The 22,651-nt window shown below is 47.4% G+C and overlaps 1 protein-coding gene across 2 annotated transcripts in view; it reads right to left on the bottom strand.

The window, feature by feature from the left end:
• The window catches only part of HIP1 (huntingtin interacting protein 1), a 137,704-nt gene extending 126,622 nt beyond the window's left edge, over positions 1-11,082 (bottom strand). For both annotated transcript variants that reach the window (XM_070412762.1, XM_070412764.1), the window contains exon 1: positions 10,919-11,082. In XM_070412762.1, coding sequence (XP_070268863.1) covers positions 10,919-11,038 — 120 coding nt within the window. In that variant the 5' untranslated portion in view covers positions 11,039-11,082. The remainder of the gene's footprint in view (positions 1-10,918) is intronic.
• Positions 11,083-22,651: the final 11,569 nt, after the last annotated feature.

The following is a 22,651-nucleotide window of genomic DNA, read 5'->3' as shown; positions in this document are numbered from 1 at the left end:
GGACATTAAAGTTGACAAAGTTTGGCTCTGTGTCATGGCAACAAGCTTGAGTTTTAGTTTAGAGTAATGCATAATAAACAGAGGTTTTTGAAACATGAAGTCATACAAGCAATTGTGCCTTTTATTTGTTTTTTTAAAAAATATTTTTATTGATTTCAGAGAGGAAGGGAGAGGGAAAGAGAGAAACATCAATGATGAGAAAGTATCATTTGATAGGCTGCCTCCTGCACACTCCCCACTGAGGTTCGAGCCCACAACCCAGGCATGTGCCCTTGATCAGAATCGAACCTGGGACCCTTCAGTCCACATGCCAATGCTCTATCCACTAAGCCAAACCAGCTAGGGCCAATTGTGCCTTTAATATAGAACTCAGTGCTGGCCGGTTTTGCTCAGTGGTAAGAACATCAGTCCTCAGACTGAAGGGTTTCAGGTTCGATTCCTGGTCAAGGGTACATACCTTAGTTGTGGTTCAATCCCTGGCCCTGGTCAGGACTTTATGTGGGAGGCAACCAATTGATGTGTTTCTCTCTCCCACCCCCTCCCTTTCACTCTCTCTAAAAGCCAATGGAAAAAATATCCTCACTCCTTGGGTGATGATTAAAAAACAAAAAACAAAACAGAACTCAGACAGCCAAGGAAAGGGTAGATCTCAAGAGGGTGGAGGGCAGCAAGGCCAGCTGAGCCATGTAATAAACAGTTCAGGCTAGAGATGAAAGGCTGAAATAAGGCAGAGGTAGTGGTGGGGGAATGAGAGTGAGGTGGAGAACAATCAAGGAGACAGCAGCACCAGGGCTCTGTGAGGAGCTGCAGGGGTGTAGACTAGAGGGGTGTCAAGTGTGACTGGGAAAATTTCAGCTGGAATGGCCAGGGGTGGCTTATAAATGGAAATTCTCAAAATCTGAGAACAAAGGAGAATAATCAAGCTTGTGGCAGGAGACAGAGTTCAAGGTTAGGTGTGTTGGGTTTTTCTTATTAGCAGTAATGGGCCCAGACTGTAACTGCTAAGGTCCCATCTGGAATAAGGATCTCAAAGGAAACAGAAGATCTCAAGCCACTTCCAAGTATGAGCCAGGGAGCTGACATTCAATAGGAAGTCCGCAGAGAACCACCCAGTTACAACAGAAAGCTGGTCTCTTCAAGGTTCTTTTTGGTGGCTCCCAATGTGCTCATGAGAACCCAAATTCACAGCCCCATCAGGGCTCACAGTTCAGAACTGGGACCAAAAATGGCTGATGCCCATTCAGTTCTTTATTCAAAATATTTTACCCTTCATTCCACATACCCTTATCAAGAGTTGCTCAGAGCTAGACACTGCGCCAGGAACCTGAGGTTATAAGATGAATAAGGCACTCAACATAGATTTTTTTAATGTCTACTAAGTGCCAAGCCTGGAGAAGTGGAGCCCTGGGCTGACCTGTTCCTCTAGGGCAGCAGTTCTCAACCTGTGGGTCGCGACCCCTTTGGGGGTCGAACGACCCTTTCACAGGGGTCACCTAAGACCATCGGAAAACACATATATAATTACATATTGTTTTTGTGATTAATCACTATGCTTTAATTATGTTCAATTTGTAACAATGAAATTGGGGGTCACCACAACATGAGGAACTGTATGAAAGGGTCGCGGCATTAGGAAGGTTGAGAACCACTGCTCTAGGGGAAGTTGCCCTGGATCTTGCTCAGAGAAGAAACCACACAGCTCATGCCTGTGTTTCTGAAGGATTATGGAAAATGGGAGGAAAGAAATAGCATCAGTCAAGATACATCCAAGGAAAACCAAACAGAGAAGGCATTTGCTTCCAGCCCGAAAGGGGAGAGGGGGACATATGAGAGGAGAATAAGACATAATAACACACAGAACAACTGCATTATGGGCTGGCCCCATGGACCACACGGCCAAATACCTCGAAGAACCACTGTGAGAAGACTAGCATTTCTGCCATGTTCACAGGTGACATTCCCCAAGTTCCTACATTCTCATAGTGGCTCCTCATCGCTCCATTATGCATGACTTAATCTAAATCTTTGCAACATGAGCTAAACTTGAAACTGTATTCCAAAAGTCCACCACCCAGCTCTTTGATTTTATTCAAATGTGCTTCTTTTGAGCCTGGAGACACCCTTTCTTCTCTCATTCAAGAACTTTTCACCACCTAATTTATTTTGTATTTCACGGACATCCGGAGCCTTAGCTGGTGTAAAGCCCTCTGCTAGATGCTGGGGCAACTGGCTAAAACCTGGGTGAGAAACGTAGAGCCCATCTGCCACTAAGGAAGGGAGACATAAAACAAATGAACGGAAGCCAAGGGCAACATGCTCAGTGTGAGTTAATGATAGGCCTCCACTTCCCGGCTACATGTTACAGCAGTGCTCGGAAGATGCTTGTATATGCATGATTCATAAATCAAAAGCTTTCCAGTTCTAGGCCAGCATCAGAAATGCTTTCACAGTAAAGGCTGTATTTGAGAGAGACCTCAAATATGTAAGGGGCAGGTTCTTAGCCTCCTCAAGACATTGTCTCCTATTTGCTAGGAGGCGGTGGTTTTTTTTTTTTTTTTTAATCTTTTGTATTTTGAAATATAAGTAGAGATAATGACACAAAACAAAAATGTACTGTACAGTTAATAAATTATCATAAACCACCACCCAGGCCAATAAACAGACTGAAGACAGCACCTCAGAAGCTCCCTGTGTCCACCCTTCCAATCATTAACCTCCCCCTGCACCCAAGGATAATCTTTTTTCTGGACTTTATGATAATCATTCCCTTTATTCCTTACAGGTTTTTAAAAATATATACTTTATTGATTTTTTTACAGAGAGGAAGGGAGAGGAATAGAGAGTTAGAAACATCGATGAGAGAGAAACATCGATCAGCTGCCTCCCACACACCCCCCACTGGGGATGTGCCCGCAACCAAGGTACATGCCCTTGACCGGAATCAAACCTGGGACCCTTGAGTCCGCAGGCCAACGCTCTATCCACTGAGACAAACTGGTCAGGGCGAGTGTGCGTATCTTTAATTTTAGGATAATACCAGACTGTTTTCCAAAGCAGCTGCTCACTGCAGAGCCCCAGCAGTAGTGCATGAGCGTCTTCGTGCTTCACATCTTTGCCAACGCTTGACACTGGCAGGTTTTCTTCATTTTTATTTCAACTATCCTGATGGGCAGATAGCGAATCATGTTGTAATTTTAACTTGCATTTCCCTGATTACTAATGAAGTTGCACACCTTTTCATGTGTTTATTCGCTATTTGTTAATCCTCTTTTGTGAAGTTCCTCCTGCCTATTTGTCTATTAGGTTGTCTTTTTCTTTTTTTCTTATACGTTTTTACATATTCTGAATACAGCCACTTTGATGGTTATGTTTGTTGCAAAAATCTTCTGTGAGGAACTTCAAATGTCCAGATAAATCGACTGGAAAAGGCCGAGGGGGAAAAATCTCTATCTTTTCTAACTTAGCAGCTCCACACCACACTTCAGCTTTAAAGGGAGATATGAAAAGGAAAGTATACAGTTTGAGATTAGACTCACCAGGTTCAAACCTCAGATCAGCCACTTCCTCAGTGCCATTAAGGCACGTCACTCAAGCTCTCTGGGCCTCAGTGTCCACACTTAAAAACTGACCATGATCACCTACTGCATGGTTGCTCTGTGGTTAAAAAAAAGGTTATGTGTACTTGTGCTTTATAAACTACAAACAGTGTTAGTTGTTGTTAAATCGGAAGCCATCAGCCACACTAGCTTCCTGGACCCTCCTTGACTTGTCCCACAGCACTGACAGCAGAGGCAACAGCAGCAGCCTTTCAGATCCTAGTCTCTCTTCTGATGTCCGAGCCAGAGGACACCTTCATTCCCCATCCCTCTCCCTGAATGGTACTGCCCACAGCTGGGAACAGGGCTCCTCCCTGCCTGCCTGGGCAGGAAAACAGGAAGCAGCCCCCACCCTGCCAAGAGGTGGGGCTGACAAGTTCCCTTCTGAGGTGGGCATCCATCCAGGCCATCAACCCTCTGGATGCAGGCAAAGCACTGGCCCCCAGCCCGCTGCCCGCTGCAACAGGCTGCTCCCTGCCCCGAGCCCAGGTTTCCTCAGCACTCTGTCCCAAGGTAGTGGAATAAGTGCTCCAACTGATGGGGAATATAAACAGGTGCTCATCAGTGCTTCACAGACAAGGGACCCTTGCAGTAGCCAAGTGGCACCAGGGATCTGCTCTCCTGGGCCCCACAACCACGCCTCATCCCTTCCTGGGGTGCAGCAGCATCCTCTCCTGAGCCCCACATCACTGGTCCCATTCCACACACAGGGGGCATTTGGAAACTTTCCAAGCCAGCAGCTGAAAGCTCAGAAGAAATGCAAATCCTATTCCACGGTGTGAAAGCCTGTTGACGGGAGTTTTATAAGCTAAAATATTTGATAGCTGGAAGAGCCTTCAGAAATCTTTGCCAGCCTCCTGAATTTTGAAATGAGAAATTCAGTAGCAGAGCCAGATATTCTCCCGGGGAGGGCTCTCATATTCCTCTGCACTCGTCCTAACATCTCTCAGGCCCTGATGCAAACTCCTGCACTTGCACACACCACGGCCGTCAGCCACATCCAGGTGCCTGGGTACAGTAAGCCAGTCACTCTCCCCTCCTGGTAATACATTCTAGTTCAGCAAGGTCCCACCTGAAGCAGAAAGAAGCCCTGAGAGAGCCAAGACCATGTTTGGAGGAATGCTTATAAAGTATTCCAGCCCAGATTGGCTCAGTGGTTGAGCGTCCACCTATGAACCAGGAGGTCACAGTTCGATTCCCGGTCAGGGTACATGCCCGGGTTTCGGACTTGATCCCCAGTGTGGGACATGCAGAAGCCGATTGATGATTCTCTCTCCCTCTCCCTTCCTCTCTGAAATCTATAAAAATATATTTAAATAAATTAATAAAAATAAAGTATTCCTAACTTTACAGAAATTCAAATAAATGGCCTTCAACCCATATTCTGTTTCTAGACTCTGCAGGCTTTCTCTTAAATGGGTTCTCCAGCCTAACTCTCAGGAGCTGGGCAGGGGCTCCCATGGCACCCTGGGAGCACAGGCATGGCACACAGGGCAGAAACTGAGTAAGAATTAATCACTGAAGAAATCAAAGGAGACAGAGGGAGAATCTCCAAAATGTGCAAAGGAAAAGTGCTCTGCACGAGGGGGCCTGCCTTAGTGCCCAGGCTCCCTGTAGATCTTCCAATGTTTTCGGTTCACACATTTGGCAAATGGGCCACATTGCCTGCCTCATGCAAGGCTCTGAGACCTAGACCCTGCCCCTAAGAGCTTACAGTCTAACAGGGAAGCCAAGATGGGGGCTTGCTTGGATGAATGGGAGACATACAGTAGCTAAGGGCCCCTACTCACTTGAATACATGATCTAACAGGAACCAGACCACGGGGCTGCCTAGTAGAAGGAGCCAGTGTAAGTTACGGCCTGAGAGGGACTAGGGACCCTGATGGTGCCCCATCATGCAGGGTCTCTGGGGAGCCAGCAAAGGTACTTGAAAACAGGAAGTTATAGAAGCAGTGTTGGGCTTTAGAGACAATCCCTCAGGCACCAGGCTCTTTGGGGGAGAGGGACAGGGAGGACAGGATTACAACAATGTAGACAACAAGTAATAAGGGCAGGAACTGTGAGAAGCGAAGGAACAAGAGAAATGTCACGGAACAGAATGTGACTGTGAGGGCAAGAGGGAAGGCAAACTCAGAGCTAACTGATGCCAAGGAAACGATGGGAACCAGACACAGGCGATCAGAGACATGTGTTTGGGGCATGTGTAGTTTATCTGGGGGAAATGTCCAATGGGAAATGGTCACTCAGGGTAGGAAGTCAGGAGGGAGATGTGGGGAGCTGGCGTCACAGAGATGAGAACAGAAACCATCACACGGTGGTGAGGGCAGAGGAAGTGGGGTGAGGACGGCATCTTGAGGACCCCAACCATTAAGGGGAGGAAGGAGGAAGGCAGCCAGAGGGAGCCAGGCAGTGACACCGGGATGGGAATTGTTAAGGCCAGGCTCTGGGACTGGTTTTCCTGGGTCTGAGTCCCAGCTTTGTCACTTAGTTCAGAACCTTGAGCTAGGTCTTAACCTCTCGTAAGCCTCAACTTCCTCATCTTTAAAAATAGGGATTAGTATTCGTAAATTTGTTGCAAGAATTAAAAGGGGATGGCTTTACCAACTGCACATAGTAAGCGCGGTAAATGTTGGCTATTATCAGTAGTATGAGTAGGAGGAAACCAAAAGAGTACAAACCATGGGCACAAAGAAAGTTGTTCGTGTCTTGTCTACGTTCTCAATACCAACTAGAATCAAAGGTTGATTGTATGCTGCAGATCACGAACACGGTGGCAGAAACACGCTGACTTAAACGTGGAGAAGAGGACTTGGCTGTCTAATTTTAAGCCCTGGCTTTGCTCTTTACTCACTGTGTGACCTCGGATAAGTCACTTGTCTTCTCTCAGCCTAAGCTATTAAATAGGATAATGGATAGAAATCACCTAACCTGTTCCTAGTACCTCGTAGGCCCTCAATAAGTATCTGTTTCTCTCTCTTCTTCTCTAGAACCCAAATCTCCTGGCTCTTCCAAGCACATGATTCATTAGGATCCTGTACGCTATGGTTGGCTCCACCTGAAGACATTGTTACTCTCTAAGGCAGTGGTTCTCAACCTTCCTAATGCCGCGACCCTTTAATACAGTTCCTCATGTGGTGGTGACCCCCAACCATAAAATTATTTTCGTTGCTACTTCATAACTGTAATTTTGCTACTGTTACGAATCGTAATGTAACTATCTGATGTGCAGGATGTATTTTCATTGTTACAAATTGAACATAATTAAAGCATAGTGATTAATCACAAAAACAATATGTAATTATATATGTGTTTTCCGATGGTCTTGGGTGACCCCTGTGAAAGGGTTGTTCGACCCCCAAAGGGGTCGCGACCCACAGGTTGAGAACCGCTGCTCTATGGGCTCCTCTGTGTTTCCAGAGCCCCCACCTCTCTCCTCTAATCCCAGCATTCACCTGCCACAGAGCAAAGCTCCAATTCCAGTGTGCACAGCACCACCGGGGCTCTGGTTGAAACGCAGCCTCTGACTCAGGGGGTCCTACACGGGTAAGGACTCCAGTGAGGCTGGTGCTGCAGGTCCTCTGTCCTCCATGCAGAGGAGCCCCGCAGTGACCGCTCCACCTCCCTGCTGACTCATGAGCATCTCTGGGGCTGGTCTCTTTATCTCACTCATCTCTGTGTCCCCTCCATGGTAAGTGCTCTAAACGGATGTTGAAAAAAAACTAAACAACCATGGAGAAAACTAAACAACCACAGAGAAAACTATTTTCTGGCTAAATAAATACAAGCAGGGTAGCATCTTGTTTTGTCTGTGAGCTGCAGCCCTCCTGGTTCATTCCAAAGTCGTCCTCTGGAATTGGCAATGTGAGGACAATGTGGAAGAAGGGGCCCGAAACCTGGAACCTGGAACCCTGGGTTTGAATTTTGACCCTTTCCTTCACCAACCGGTGGTCCTGGGGAAGTCACCAAGCTCTCATCCATAACGTGAGGGAGATAATAACCTAACCGCCATGTAGCCCAACGATAGCTAAAACATGCTTTATAAGCTGTAAAATGCTCCAGGCAAGGGATTATTATTACAGCAGCTATTTTGAGGACAAGAGCAACTTTTCATTTCCCTAGAGCCTGAGGTTGCTTGTGACGGACTGGAACACACCAGGGGTCTAGTTGGAAACGGGGGCTGCAGCCGGTGGGTCTGAGGTCCTACACCGGCAGGGCCAGTGACCATGAGAGTTGAGGAGGGAAGGCTTCCTGGAAGAGGCTAGCAGAAGTGAGCAAACAAGGATGGTCTGAGGGCACAGCCAGGATACTGGCCTGACTGGAAGGCAGGCAAAGAAGTCAGAGTTCTCTGATGGGCATGGGCAGGCTCCTGACTGAGATTGGAGGAAGCAAGGCTGTGCCAGGAGGAAATGCGGAGGGAAAAACATCCAGTAACTACATCTGTCCCCTGTAACCCAGAGCTGAGTAACCCACTCGGGCCAGGGCTTACCTACTGGAGCTAACCAGTCATTTTCTACCCTTGACTATAGCCAGCTTGCCACTAACACAAGCCTCGGGCATCTGAGGACACAGGCAAAACAAGGCACGGTCCTGCCTCAGGAAACTCATCGTTTACTGAGGGCAACACAGAAATGGTGACAGTATGAGGCAGCAGGTAAGAGTGGCCAATCGTGCTCCTATCTCCACCTGAGCCAATTCCCATCATCCACACTCACCTCCAGATGTTTCCTGATGCCACCCCCCCTTCCTGGGATGCCCCATCCCCATCCCGTCCCCTCTACTCAGCAAGTGCTAACTCATGCTGAAAGGGGTTCAGTCTTCGGTGAGGGCTCCCCATCTCTTCCCAACCCCAGCCTGTGCTTTATGCACATGCTCTTGGTAATTATCACATTACCTAGTAACACTTCTGTCCCTCTACTGAAGAGCTCATCACAACCTGCACGATTACTTATACTGAGCTTTCTTATGTCTTATCTCCACAGTCAGATTATAGTAATAATCACTGAAATAGTGTTCTGCAGTTTACAAAATGCCTTCATACATATTATTTAAATTAACCCCCACAATAAAGTATTATCTTTGTTTTACAATAAAGAAACGGGGCTTAGAAAGGTTAGACAACTTGCCTGAGGCCACACAGCCTATCTAAATGCCCAGCCATAAAACTCAGACTTCTTCTAGCTCCAATGCCAGTACTCTGCCCAGTAGTCAGAGGCAACACAAGGCGGTGCTTAAAGGCTGGAACCACTTCCAGCTGTGTGACTTTGGGCAGGTTACTTAACCTCTCTGGGCCTCAATTTCCTCCTGGAAAATGTGGCTGATACCCACCTAATAGGTTCTTGTAGAGATTAAAGAAGGTAATACAATAAAGTACGCAGAACAGTGCCAAACACTAATTAGTTACAATTATCACTACACCTTGGCTGATTCTCATGGTCTCTTAACTCATTAAAGATTTTTTTCTAACTTATTTTTATATCTCATAATACATTTGATAGGTAGTCATTAAACAAAATAAATTTTTGCAGGTTGACTAATGCTAAGTTTTAGGATTGTTCTCTCCCTCTCTCTCTTTTTTCACTTTCCAACCCCCTAATAGAAAAACTCCCTTTTACTGCTCCAGACTACCTCCTCACTCCCACACTATCCCCCAACACTAGGACACATTTAGCCATTCACAAGTGTTCCACAGAATAATCTAGACTCTCTCATGGGTAGAACTTTCACAAACCTAATTTTCATCACTTTAGATAATGGGTCAAAATTCTATTTCTCTATTGCTCCAGTTTTTTACTTATTTGAGACTCTAGAACGAATGGGTTATCACAAAATAACACCTATTTGTTTTCCTTTTCCATCTTAAAAAAAAGAAGAAGAAAAAGAAGAATTAGAAGAAGGATATCCACTGTTTCCTGGGGCAAGAAGCCTCATGTGACCAGGCAGCTAGTCGAGGCAGTCACACCCACAGCAAACGGGCATAGAAAGCTTCCTTCTTTTCAGCAGTCCAGTCCACAAAGCCAGAGAATGAGCCACAAACCCAGCTGGACCCTGGGAGGCAGAAACGAATGGCGATCTCTCCCATCCTGCCTGGGGTAGGAGGACCCAGGGAGGGGACACTCCCTACTTTACATCACCCAGACACACCTTCAGTGGCCAGAGGTGGCTGGAAAGGAGAGAGGATGAAGTCCCTGGGGTGGAAAGCTTCCAGTCTTTGCAAGAGTCCACAGACAGAACACTCAGCGGGGTCCTCACAATCTTTTCTACCTAAAAGTTTGGAGGGAAAAGCAGAAGAGAGCAGGGGAACCAGCCTCTGGCAGTGGAGGACCAGCTGGCTCTTCAAAGGTTCAACTCGGAGAGGAGGGAGGACCAATCTGCCCATACAGCTTTGGCACTGGGATTAAAAGAAGGGCTGCACCCTTTGAACTAGAGTTTGCATACAAACGAACTGGTGAACACTATAAACACGTCAGCTTGATTCAGTCAAATCAATACACCAGGCATTAAAACTCTGAGGTAAAAATGGATTGTGGCTTTTTGTTGATGATAGAGGCATTTTGGCCCCCAGCCCTGGCTAGGCTGGACCAATAGGGCAGTCTGCCTATGCTGTCAGGCACCTCTTGGGGGATAAAATCAAAACCCCAAGTCAGGTCTCTGGGCACCCCTGGGCAGCTGGCTCATCCTACCAGCACCTCCATTCCTGCCCCTGGCTGCCCCCTCCTCCAGCCCCCGGTCACTTTCCAAGCTCGGCCACACTTCGCATTTCCTACATTCCTTCTCTCCGCTCAGACCCCTGCGGCCCAGCCTCCGAGGGCCGACAGCTGGGGGTGGTGTGAGCCAAGCAGGAGGCACGAGGAAGGGAGCACTAAGGGTGGGGGGATGTCAATGCAACTGAGAAGCGATGGAGAGGGAAGGAGAAGCTCCCGACCCTTCACATCTCCAACCAAGCACCCACTTGCGTCTCCAAGTGGCTCCCCAAGGTACTCCCCTGACTTAGGGCACTCCTTCCAGCCGCCGCTTTTCGGTTCTTCCCCCCAGTTGCCGCCCCGGTGACCCGGCACGGCCCCGCCGGGACCTCCCCTCTGCTGCGCCGCACAGGTCCCGCTAGTTCCTCGGAGCCGCCCTGCCCTTTCCCCCAGACCAGCGGGGATGCCCGGTCCCGGTCCCCAACTTTCCCGGGTCGCCTGGACCCGCGCACGAGATGCCCCCCTCTCCCGGCCCCGTCCTCCCCTGGGCCTGGAAGACCCCTACTTCCTTCAAAGCCCCCACGGCTCACCGCGCTCTCGGGATGCCCCCGCCGCTCACGCCCCGGGATCCCCCGTCCTCACCTGAGTCCGCTCGAAACTCTCCCGTTCCGCCGCCTCCATCCCCGCTCCGACCCCGCGCCGGCCCAGCACTTTGGGCAGGGGGTTGGGCACCTGCTTCATGGAGCTGGCCATCCGGTCCATGTTGCCTCGCGGAGCGGAGTCTGGGGCCCTCGACCGCCCCGGGATCCCCACGGCGCCGTCCGCCCCGCCCGACCCGCCGGGATCCGGCGCTAACGGGACGGCTCCCGCCTCTCATTGGCTGGGAGCGCTGCTACTCTCCGGGGCCCCGCCCCTCCGGAGGCTTCCCCGCCCGCCCCGGCCTTTCCGAAGCCCCGGCGCGCCCTGCCCGCCCGAGCACTGCGGCCCGAGGCGCGCGGTGACCGGCCCGGAGGTCTGTCCATCATTGGGTCCCACAGCCCCCGGCGGGGGCGGGGCGGGGCGGGGGCGGAGCTGGGGAGGCCCTGACCTGCCCCGGCCCGCCTCTCCCCTGCTTTTGCACCGCTCTCCGCGGCCCCCTCCTGCGCCCCAGTCCCTGACCCTTCGTGAGCCGCTCTCTCCTTCGGCTCCCGGCGCTCGAGGTCCCCGCGCGGTGGGCGGAGGTCACCCTGGCCGGGAGTCGGGCTCCCGCAGGACTCGGGGCTCGCCTGGGAATACCCTGTTTACTTCTCTCGGTCCGGGGACCTGCGATCGCGGGACGGACCGGCTTGGCGGCTGGAGCCCCACGAAGCGCTGCCCCCAGGCCCGGCTCCCGCAGGATGGGTCAGCATCTGCCAGACCTGGTCACCTTGGGGGGCAGTTCCCACCCAGTTTCCTCGGCTTCCTCCCTCATCCTGCTCCTGCTCCGACTCCCTGCCGATCCCCTTTGTAGGGACCGCCGCAGCCCCTGGAGCCCTGGGCTGGGTCAGTGGGAACCTCCCGCACCTTCTTCCCAAACCTCTCCTCATCGGGACTTGGCCTGAACGTCTTGTTGGTAGAACCCCCTGTGGACACGTTCCTTGGTTCCGGGCCACCCCTCCCGTCCTACTCAGACGTCAGCCAAGGTACCGACAGGCGGAGGGAAATGTGATGCTAAATGAGATGCTGAAGAAAGAGATCTCCGTAAATTTTGGTGTTGTGGGGAGGGAGGTTTGAAACTCAAAGTAAAGAAAGGCATTAAGCCCTGGCCGAGCGGCTGAGTTGGTTGAAGCGTCGTCTCTTATACCAAAAGGTGGCGGGTTCAACTCCCGGCTAGGGCACATACCTGGGTTCTGGGGTTGGATCCCAGTGGGGCTCCTAGGCTCGTATGGGAGGCAACGGATCAATATTCTCTCTCATATCGATGTTTTCCTCTTCCTAAAAATCAATGGAAATATATTCTCTGGTGAGGATTAAATTTAAAAAAAAAAAAGAAAGAAAGACATTACAATTTTTAACCAAAAAAAAAAAAATGTTAACTAAGAGCTTTGGATAAAAATTCACATATTCGGTAAAGAAGTGAAAGAGTGGGTGGGCCTTTGCAGGCAGGCTCTTGCTCAGACCTGTGCTTTGCATTGTGTGGATGGGATCTTGGCGGGAGAGGGAAAGGAGGGAACCAATGGGAAGACTCCAGCAATAGGTGAGAGACCATGAGGGCCTGCACTAGAGTGGAGAGAGGAAAGTTCTGTCCTGTAGAGGTTAGTGAATAGGCTTGGACAAAAGGAATTCTGGGAGAGAGGAGGCAGATCATCATGGGAACAGAATTTCTGTAGAGGAAGGATTGAAGGGTGGCTATGTGATGGGGGGGAATTGCCTTGCACAGCAAGCACACTGGTTTTACCTTTTCTTTTCTTTCTTTTTAATATATTTTTTATTGATTTCAGAGAGGAAGGGAGAGAGAGAAACATCAATGATGAGGATCACTGATCGGCTGCCTCCTACATGCCCCCCACTGGGATCGAGCCCGAAACCCAAGCATTTGCCCTTGACCAGAATCGAACCAGGACCTTTCAGTCCGCAGGCCGACCTTCTATCCACTGAGCCAAACTGGCTAGGGCTCACCTTTTCTTAAATTGTGTCCACATGGGAGACTTTGGAGTGGCTCCCCATGGGTTCCTCTGGTAAGAGGTTCACTGTCACCTAGTTTTTAAGGCTTTGTGTCTGGGCATGTGGAAATGACACGGAGTAGAGGAGCATGATAGGGGTGCATGTTGATGAAGAAGAGATGACTTTAATTCTAGGCACAGCAATGTCAACATAGGCTTGGCCAATAAGCACATGATGGGTAGAAACAGAGGCACCTAGGGAGAAGGAATTGAGGGCTGGACCCTAGGACAGTGATGGCAAGCCTTTTGAGCTCGGCGTGTCAGCATTTTGAAAAACCCTAACTTAACTCTGGTGCCGTGTCACATATAGAAATTTTTTGATATTTGCAACCATAGTAAAAGATGTATATTTTTGATATTTATTTTATATATTTAAATGCCATTTAACAAAGAAAAATCAACCAAAAAAATGAGTTCGAGTGTCACCTCTGACACGCGTGTCATAGGTTCGCCATCACTGCCCTAGGAGGTGCTATCAGTAAACTGTGCCCTGTTGGGAGATAAAGACAATAGATGAGGATCATGTATGGGGGTGTTTGGAGGTCATGAGGATGTATCAGTCAGAGCTGCAGAAGGAAAGGAATTGCACCCTGGAAGGGCTGACTGAGAGCTGAAGAAGGAACTTGTGCAAAGGTGTGACCTAGAATAAGGGACCAGCCAAGGAGGGTGAAGCACTAACAGTGAAGAACAGTGGGAAGCTGTCACCAGTACCTGAAGGGACAAGGCAGGGGAGCTATATTGGAACCAGTTGGGAGCTCTAGTCACAGGAAAGGAGGCACCCGACAAGAGCTGTGGCCTGAGGTAGACCACCAGTCACTGGGAGATCCTACTCTCTATCTCTTCCATCTTCTGATTTCCTAATAGTGCCTCCCACTGGCCAAACCCAGCTGGCAGCCCAAGGCAAGGGTGATGCTTTACCCCTTCTTCCAGATATGGAGAAGAGTGGAAACTAGATGGGGAAGGGGGGGGGGGGTCCCAGCACAGGGGCCTCAGAGGAATATACCTACAAGGAAAATAGACAAGATTCATAATAATACCTCTGTGTGCCAGTTCTTGATCCTGCACCCACCCCATGTCTGTACCCAGCTACAGAGTGTTTATGACCCTTTGCCCAAAGTTTATGGCTTCAATAAACTAGGGCCCTTTAAACAGGGATTAAGGGATTGGTCTACTTTTTATTAGAATAAACCAGAATAGGAATTTGTAGTTTGGAGCACCCTGTGGAAAAGATTCAATCAAGTTACCTTCCTCTGTGAAACTCAGAGTGAGTTTAAAAAAAAAAAAATAAGGATTTTCCACCTATCGCAGCAACAAAACCCTTTGTTAAGGGTTGAGGGAAACCACCCTCCTGATATACAAACTACAGGACTCTACTAGTTTCCTTTAGGTCTTACTGTCTCTCCCAGCAATGTTGGGACCACTTGTTTTAAACCTTGTAGAGATACTGGTTTTTGGACATGTAATCCTAATATCTGGAACATTCATAGGGGAATAAGTGTGACATCTGCCTCTCTGTAACTGGTGAAATCTGTCCCGCCCCAGACCTAGTTTGGATCTGATTTAGTATCTGGTATGATATATAAGCTGATCACACTATTCCTAACATGTTCCTTGAGCCCAAGTATGCATGTTTTAATAGTTTGAATGAGATGTTATTAGTATACATTAAACTGCATGTAAATTATTTAAAATATACAATATGATGAGTTTTGACATATATGTACACCCATAAAACCATCACTACAATCAAGATAATGAACATATTCATCATCCCCAAAGGTTTCCTCATGCCCTTTTGTGGGCTTTTTTTGTTTCTTCCTCATGCCCTTTTGTAATTCATTCTTACCTCCTCCCAAACCCCTGTGCCTAGGCAACTACTGATCTACTTTCTGCCACCATACATTAGTTGCATTTTCTAGAATTTTAAATAAGTGGAATCATACAGGATGTGTTCTTTTTTTGTTTGGCTTTTTCCACTAAGAATAGTTATTTTGAAATATATGTACGTTGTCACTTGTATCAATAGTGTGTTCCTTTAATTGCTGAATAGTATTCCAGTATATGGATAGTCTGCAATTTACTTATCCATTAACCTGCTGATGGACATTTGGATTCTTTCCAGTTTTTAACTATTACCAAAAAAAGCTTTGTGTGAACATATGCTTTTATTTATCTTGGGTAAATACTGTGTATGGTAGATGTATGGTTAACTTTTTAGAATTGCTTTCCAAAATGGTTGTACCATTTTACATTCCCACCATCAGTGTGTGAGAGTTCCAGTTGCTTCATATCCTTGTCAACACTTGGTATGGTTGGTCTTTTTATTTTAATCATTCAAGTGAGTGTATGGTGGTATCTCATTGGTATTTAAATTTACATTTCTGCAATCACTAATGATGTTACTATCTTTTCAGATGCTTATTTGACATCTGTATATTCTCTTTGATAAAGTATTTAAATCTTTTGCACATTAAAAAAAATTTTAATGATAGACTTGTAGAAAACTAGAGGCCCAGTGCACAAAATTCATGCATGGGGGGGATTGTCCCTCAGCCCGGCCTGTGCCCTCGGGGGATGTCCGACTGCCGAGTTAGGCCCAATCCCCGGGGATCCGGCCTAAACCAGCAGTCAGACATCCCTCTCACAATTCGTGACGCTGCATGCACCAATGACCATACTTTTCATACAGGTGAAAGGCATCTTGCTGTTTTATGGGCAGCTGCATTTTTTTTGCCCTGATTATAAAAAGTAGTACATAACATGATCCTTCTGAGGCAGTAGTACCATTTTCCCCATCTTATGGGTAGGAAAACTGAAGGATAGAGAAGTTAAGTAATTGGCTTTGTCACACAGTTATAAGTGTCAGAATCAGGGCTGACCACAAAATGTGCAAGCCAGAATCCAGGCATGTCATTGCTGCATCATCCTATTTTTTTCAGTGTTAGAGTAGCCTTGCCTGGTTTTAATTTTTAAATCTAAGAGACTGTTCCTAATATATAGGGTAGGGTCCCTAGGCCTGGCTGGCGATCAGGGCAGATCTGTGGGGCGACTGGTGGGCGGGGCAATTGGTGGCCCCCCTGCTAGCACCTGCTTTGGCTAGCTACCTGGCGCCGCTCACTGGCCAGACCCAGCCCCCCTATCACCGCTGCCGTTGGTCACTTCCCTAGTGGTCAGTATGCATCATAGCGACCGGCCATTCCACCGGTTGTTCCACCGTTCGGTCGATTTGCATATTAGGGTTTTATTATATAGGAATTGCAAGATACTACAGAGTTTCCACATACTCTTCACCTACCTTCTTATACAACCTAATGTTAACATCTGACACAACCATAGTACAATTATTAAAACTAGGAAATTAACATTGGTACAATACTATTAACTAAAGACTTTATTTTTATTGATTTCATAGAGTGGAAGGGAGAGGGAGAGAGATAGAAACATCAATGATAAGAGAGGATCATTGATTGGCTGCTTCCTGCACACCTCCTACTGGGGATTGATCCCACAACCCGGGCAGGTGCCCTGACCTGGAATCGAACATGACCTCCTGGTTCATGGGTCAGTGCTGAAGCTCTAAGCCACACTGGCCAGGGTAAATACTTTATTTGGATTTCACCATCTACTAATGTCCTTGTCTGCTCCAGGATCCAATCTAAAACTGCACATTGTCTCTAGTGGCCATGTTTTCTTAGTCCCCTCCAATCTGTGACAGTTCCTCAGTCTTTCCTTGCGTTTTTGAAAGTGACACTTTTGAGTAGTACTGACCAAATATTTTGTAGGCTGATCCTCAATTTTGTAGGTTGTTCCTGGTATTTTCTCATGATTAGATTGATGTTATAAATTTCTGGTAAAAATAGCACAGAGGTGATGTGCCCTTCTTCACACATTTATTGGGGGTGCATTCCGTCCATAAGTCTTATTGCTGTTGATAAGCTCAGTCACTTGTGAAGGTGGTGTCTATTATTTTTCTCCACTGGAAAGTTACCATTTTTTTAAATTAATAAAAATTTGTGGGAGATACTTTGAGGCTATGCAAATATCCTGTTTCTCTTTATTGTTTCTGGCCCATGTTTTAATTGGGTTGTTTGCCTTCTTATTAAACTCATAAGTGAGTTGAACAAGGCTGCAGGAATCAGAGTCACTATACAAAACTCAATTGTATTTATATACACCAGCAATTAACAATCAGAAATTGAATGTAAAGCGGATACCATGTATGATAGTATCAAAATTATAGAGTACTTAGGAACAAATTTGACATAAGACATGAAAGACATGTACGCTGAAACAATAAAACATCGCCGAAAGAAAGGAGGACAATGGAGAGATGCACCATGTTTGTGGATCCGAGATTCAATTTTTTTAAAGAAGTTTGGAGATATATATCAGGCTTTCTAGTTCTATTTATTTATTCATTTATTTATTTTCTTTTAAATCCTCAGATAAGGACATGGAGAGAGAGAGAGAGAGAGCGAGAGAGAGAGAGAGAGAGGAAGAGAGAGAGAGAGAGAGAGAGAGAGAGAAGAAACATCAGTTGCCTTCCACATGCTCCCAGACTGGGGACCCGCATGTGCCCTGACTGGGAACCAAACCTGCAATTCTTCGGTGCACAGGACGATGCTCAACAAACAGCCACTCCAGCTGGGCTGAGACTCAACTTTGTTAAGATGTCAATTCTTCCTTAATTGACCTATAGATTTGATATATTCTGATCAAATTTACAGCAAGCTATTTTGTAAAAATGGTTAAGATGATTCTAAGATTTGAAGAGAAAGGGAAAGGACCTAGAATATTCAAAACAACACATTTCATGTACTTACATTGCATGATCAAAACTTATTATAAGGCTACCGTAACCAAAACAGTGTGGTATTGGTGCAAAGGTAGATGTGTTGATCAATAGAACAGATTAGAGAGTCCAGAAATAGGATCAGACGAATATGGTCAATTGATTTTCCACAAGGTTACAAGGCAGTTCAATGGAAGGAATATGATCTTTGCAATAAATGATTCTAGGATAATCAGATAACCAAATGCCAAAAACAAACAAACAAAATAAAATGCCAGGCCTGCACACCCCACACTGAAGATCGAGCCCACAACCGGGGCATGTGCCCTGACCGGGAATCAAACCGTGACCTCCTGGTTCATAAGTTGATGCTCAACCCCTGAGCCACACAGGCTAGGCACTTCTGTGTCTTTTAATTTAAAAATAAAATTAAGTAATGTAAACAAAATAGTTGACAAAAATACACCACAAGTAGTGCTTTTTTTTTAAATATATTTTTTTATTGATTCTTTACAGAAAGGAAGGGAGAGAGATAGAGAGCTAGAAACATCGATGAGAGAGAAACATCGATCAGCCGCCTCCTGCACATCTCCTACTGGGGATGTGCCCGCAACCCAGGTACATTCCCTTGACCGGAATCGAACCTGGGACCTCTCAGTCCGCAGGCCAACGCTCCATCCACTGAGCCAAACCGGTTTCAGCACAAGTAGTGCTTTTTATGTTTATTAAAACTGACTCTCAGCTTATGACTAGCTGGTGGGGCTCCAAACTGAAAGCTTCCCTTTTGTTGCAGAGGGTGACTTCTACTTTATTACCTAAAGTCTTTGCCAGATCTTGAAAAGCTCATGCCAGTACTCAAAACATTTATTGTATGTGTAGGGGCGTCAGGGTAGATTGGGGAGAAGGATGTTGACCGGTAAGGGGCAGCAGAGACCTAGCAGAAGTGGTCAGGGGTGCCCCATAACTGACCAGGGCAGGTAAGCTGGAATGGGGCACCTCTCCTGGTTGAATCAGGAGCTGAGGCAGAACATGAAACTGGAGCCAGGGGCTGTGTCAAGTCAGAAGCCAAGGAGATAGGAATAAAGCCAAAATGGCAAGCCAAGCCAAAGCCAGACAGGCAGCCTGCAAGCCAGGGATGGGCAGACAGCACTGAATTGACCCTGGTGATGGACAAGGGTCAGGTGTCTGCAGGGAAAGCCGATCTCACCCTGCGCTCACTAAATAATGCCATTGATCAAGATGAGGAATGCTTTGAGGGAAAGAGAGCAAGTTCATTTGTGGACACATCAAGGTTCAGATACCCTGCAGAGATGGCCATCGGGCTATTGGAACATTGGAAGGACCGTCAGAACTGTTGGTGTAAGTTGAGGGTCACTCTCCGAGATGATCAGGGACGCTCTGGGCCTGGAGGAGAGGAGAGAGGGGGATCCAGACAGACGCTTGGAGCAAGCCACACACTGGGAGAAAAAATCTGCAAAACATTTATCCAACAAAGGACACGTGTCTAGAATATACCAAGTATACATTTTTAAAGTTTGCCTAGTTTTAAATCATTCACACAGGTCAGGATGAATGAGGAACAAGAGGACAGTGTAGGGGACCTACAGTGACAGGGATCTGGCTCTGAGCTTCAGCTCTGTCATGTTTAGTTATCATGTAGGAAAGTGACAGCATCCACAAGAAATGGTTGAGGAAAAGAAGCAAAAGGAGACGGAAAAAAATGAAGACTGAGAATTAGAAGGGAGGCCAGCAGATTTCAGTGTCATCAAAGCCCAGGCAGGAGAGCATTGCAAGAAAAAGGGAGTTGATAAAAGAGGTCAGGGAAGGATGACTGAGGGGAGGACCTAGAAAGTGGAAATTCGTGCCTCTGAGAGAGCAGTTTAAGTAAATGTATGGATGCCACCAAGTTCAAGGGTCTCCAAGGTTGGATAATCCATTAGGAGGACACAGCACTAACTAAAAGCTGTTATACTCGTGGTTACAGTTTACTATAGAGCAGCAGTTCTCAACCTGTGGGTCGCCACCCCTTTGGCCATCGAACGACCCTTTCACAGGGGTCGCCGAAGACCATCCTGCATATCAGATATTTACATTACGATTCATAACAGTAGCAACATTACAGTTATGAAGTAGCAACAAAAATAATTTTATGGCCCTAACCGGTTTGGCTCAGTGGATAGAGCGTTGGCCTGCAGACTCAAGGGTCCCAGGTTCGATTCCGGTCAAGGACATGTACCTTGGTTTCGGACACAACCCCGGTGGAGAGTGTGCACAGGGCAGCTGATCGATGTTTCTCTCTCATCGATGTTTCTAACTCTCTATCCCTCTCCCTTCCTCTCTGTAAAAAATCAATAAAATATATATATTTTAAAAATAATAATAATAATAATTTTATGGTTGGGTCACAACATGAGGAACTGTATTTAAAGGGCCAGGAGGTTGAGAACCACTGCTATAGAGAAAGGATACATATTAAAATCTGCCCTGGGGAGGAGTCCAACAGGGTTCTGTACTTGGGGTTTCTAATGAAGTCCTGGACAGCTCTAGCTCCTGCAAATAATGATGTGTAACAACATGCTTGGAGTGTCACCAACCAAGGAAGCTCATCCAAGCCCTGTGTGCAGCATTTTATTGGGGCTCCATCACATAGACATGGTGGTCACCTGTGTGGCTGACCTTTGTCTCTAGCGCCTCCAAAGGTCAAGCAATACTGTATGGCCCAAAGCCTGAAGGTTAACCAGGACACTCTTATTAAGACAATGCAAAGGCTTTGACATCACCTCACCAGAGCTGAAGGCAAGGCCAGCTCTTTCTTTGGATAAGGTCATTTCTTTACTATACAGATGCTAAACTGCAATGAGTTGAGAAATGAATTAAAGATGAGCAGGGGAAGTAGACACTATGGCGCTCCTCCAAAACACGTGTCAGGAAAAACGAAGGTAAAAGTCTCCATGGAAAAATGGGGAGGGCGGAGAAATGGAAAGATAAGGAGCGGCTGAGGGTTGCAGGTTGCAAGGAAAGCGCAGGCCGGAGTCCAGGGCCATGAGAGAGAAGATGACGGGGAAAATGTTATACTGAGCCCTGTAAGTAAGGGGTGAGCTTGGGAGAGGAATTCCGCAGCGAAGCTGAGGCGCCCCCATCTGGCAGTGAGATTCTGAAGTGGGATGGGGTGTTCGCTCCTGTAAATGAGGAGGCAAGGAACTGGATGGTAAGAATGGATGGGCTGTACAAACTGGATATGAAATTGCTCAGAGCAAACTTAGAAGCAATGTTCCTGGGAGACACTTGTGAGAATAGGTGTGGCTGGATAATATTTTGGATACGTCACTCTCCCCTCACTCTCCCTCCCCTCCCTGCCCCCATTTCTTTTCCCTATGACACGTACCCTGTGGCATTTACTCCCCCAGCAGAGGAAAAATGAAGCAGAAAGAAATGCTTTGTGTTACACAAGCCTGGGGTTTGAGTTTCAAAAGCCTAGAAGACACAGTTATATGATCAACAATGGATTGGGGAGAATAGAGAAAGGACCAGGTGACCCCATGCCCAGACCTGGTCCTCCTGTCGGGGGTTTGGGGAGAGGCAGGATGCAGAATGCTGGGACACCAGTCTGTTTCTTACAAATGGGCTCTTTATCCTGGCTCCTGGGGCTGTGTCCAGGGGGTGGAGGGGACCCCGACACAAACCACAGAGAGGTCTGGAGAATCTGGGGCAGAGGGAATCCACACTCTCCTTTTCCTAGTGGGTCCCAGGGTAGCCATAAGGAGGCCAGGGCAGCAGAACATTTCCCATGAACCCAAGAGCCATGGGCCATGCCAGAGAGTCAGCAGACCCAAAAAGGAAGACATGGTAGTGACCTGTAGGGATCAGGCTCTGAGGCCATGGAGGGCACAAGGATGTCTTGGGGGTGTCAGTGTGGATGGATGATGGCAACCAGGGACCAATGCCCCCCCCGATTCCTTAGCATGGTAAGAGCCCTTTGAAGAAAGGTACCCTGAGACCCCGAACTGCTGGCTATGAGTCCTGCCCTCTGCCCACCAGTAACTCAAAGGAGAGCTCCAGCTCAGTTATGGAGAAACAAAAGTACATTACTTACACAGCTAAGACTGTGACCGTCCCAACCTGGAAAATAAAGACGTACAGACCAGAGAAAGATGTCTTTCTGCTACAATGTTTGGACCAAACTTCCATCACTATTTGCCCAGAATTCCATTTTTCGATGCCCTATCAGTTTTCTTGATTATGGGGAAACAACCTTTTACTTTTTAAAGAAAATGTGTTTTAATTGATTTCAGAGAGGAAGGGAGAGGGGGAGGGAGATAGAAACATCAATGATGAGAGAGAATCACCGATTTGCTGCCTCCTGCATGACCCCCATTGGGGACTGAGCCCGCAACCTGGGCTTGTGCTCTGACCGGGAATCGAACCGTGACTTCCTAGTTCACAGGTCAATGCTCAAAAACTGAGCCACACCGGCTGGGCAAAACAGCCTTTCTTGAGTAATACTTTTTGTCTATAGGACTGCTGAGGTCATTTTCAGGAAAGACGGTAGGGGCCAGCCAGACACCAGCAACAGTGAGCAAGACCGGGGGGAGGGCCCATGGGCTGGGTGTGGGGCTCCTGTGGATAGCAGAGGACCAGCCCACAGTGGGTGATGGGAAAGAGAGCCAAAAGCAATCCCGAGTTCTCAGTTATGTTGTGAGAAAACAAGATCCCCTGAAAGAAACACCATTTCCTTGAAAGACTTCCTTGTCCTTCTCGGGACCACATTTGTGTGTTTCTCAACATATGATGGGGCCCATTTTCCAGCCTTTCGCCCCCACCCCACCTTTTCAGCATTTAGCAGCCATGGGCTGAAATGTGTCTGTTAAAATTCACATGTGGAAGTATCAGGCTCTCATTCTT

This window comes from Myotis yumanensis, unplaced genomic scaffold, assembly GCF_028538775.1.
Source record: "Myotis yumanensis isolate MYYU_CA2020_CCGP unplaced genomic scaffold, mMyoYum1.0.hap1 SCAF_4, whole genome shotgun sequence".
Classification (NCBI taxonomy): domain Eukaryota; kingdom Metazoa; phylum Chordata; class Mammalia; order Chiroptera; family Vespertilionidae; genus Myotis; species Myotis yumanensis.
The sequence above is the reverse complement of the archived record's forward strand: the minus strand, read 5'-3'. Positions and strand labels throughout refer to the sequence as shown.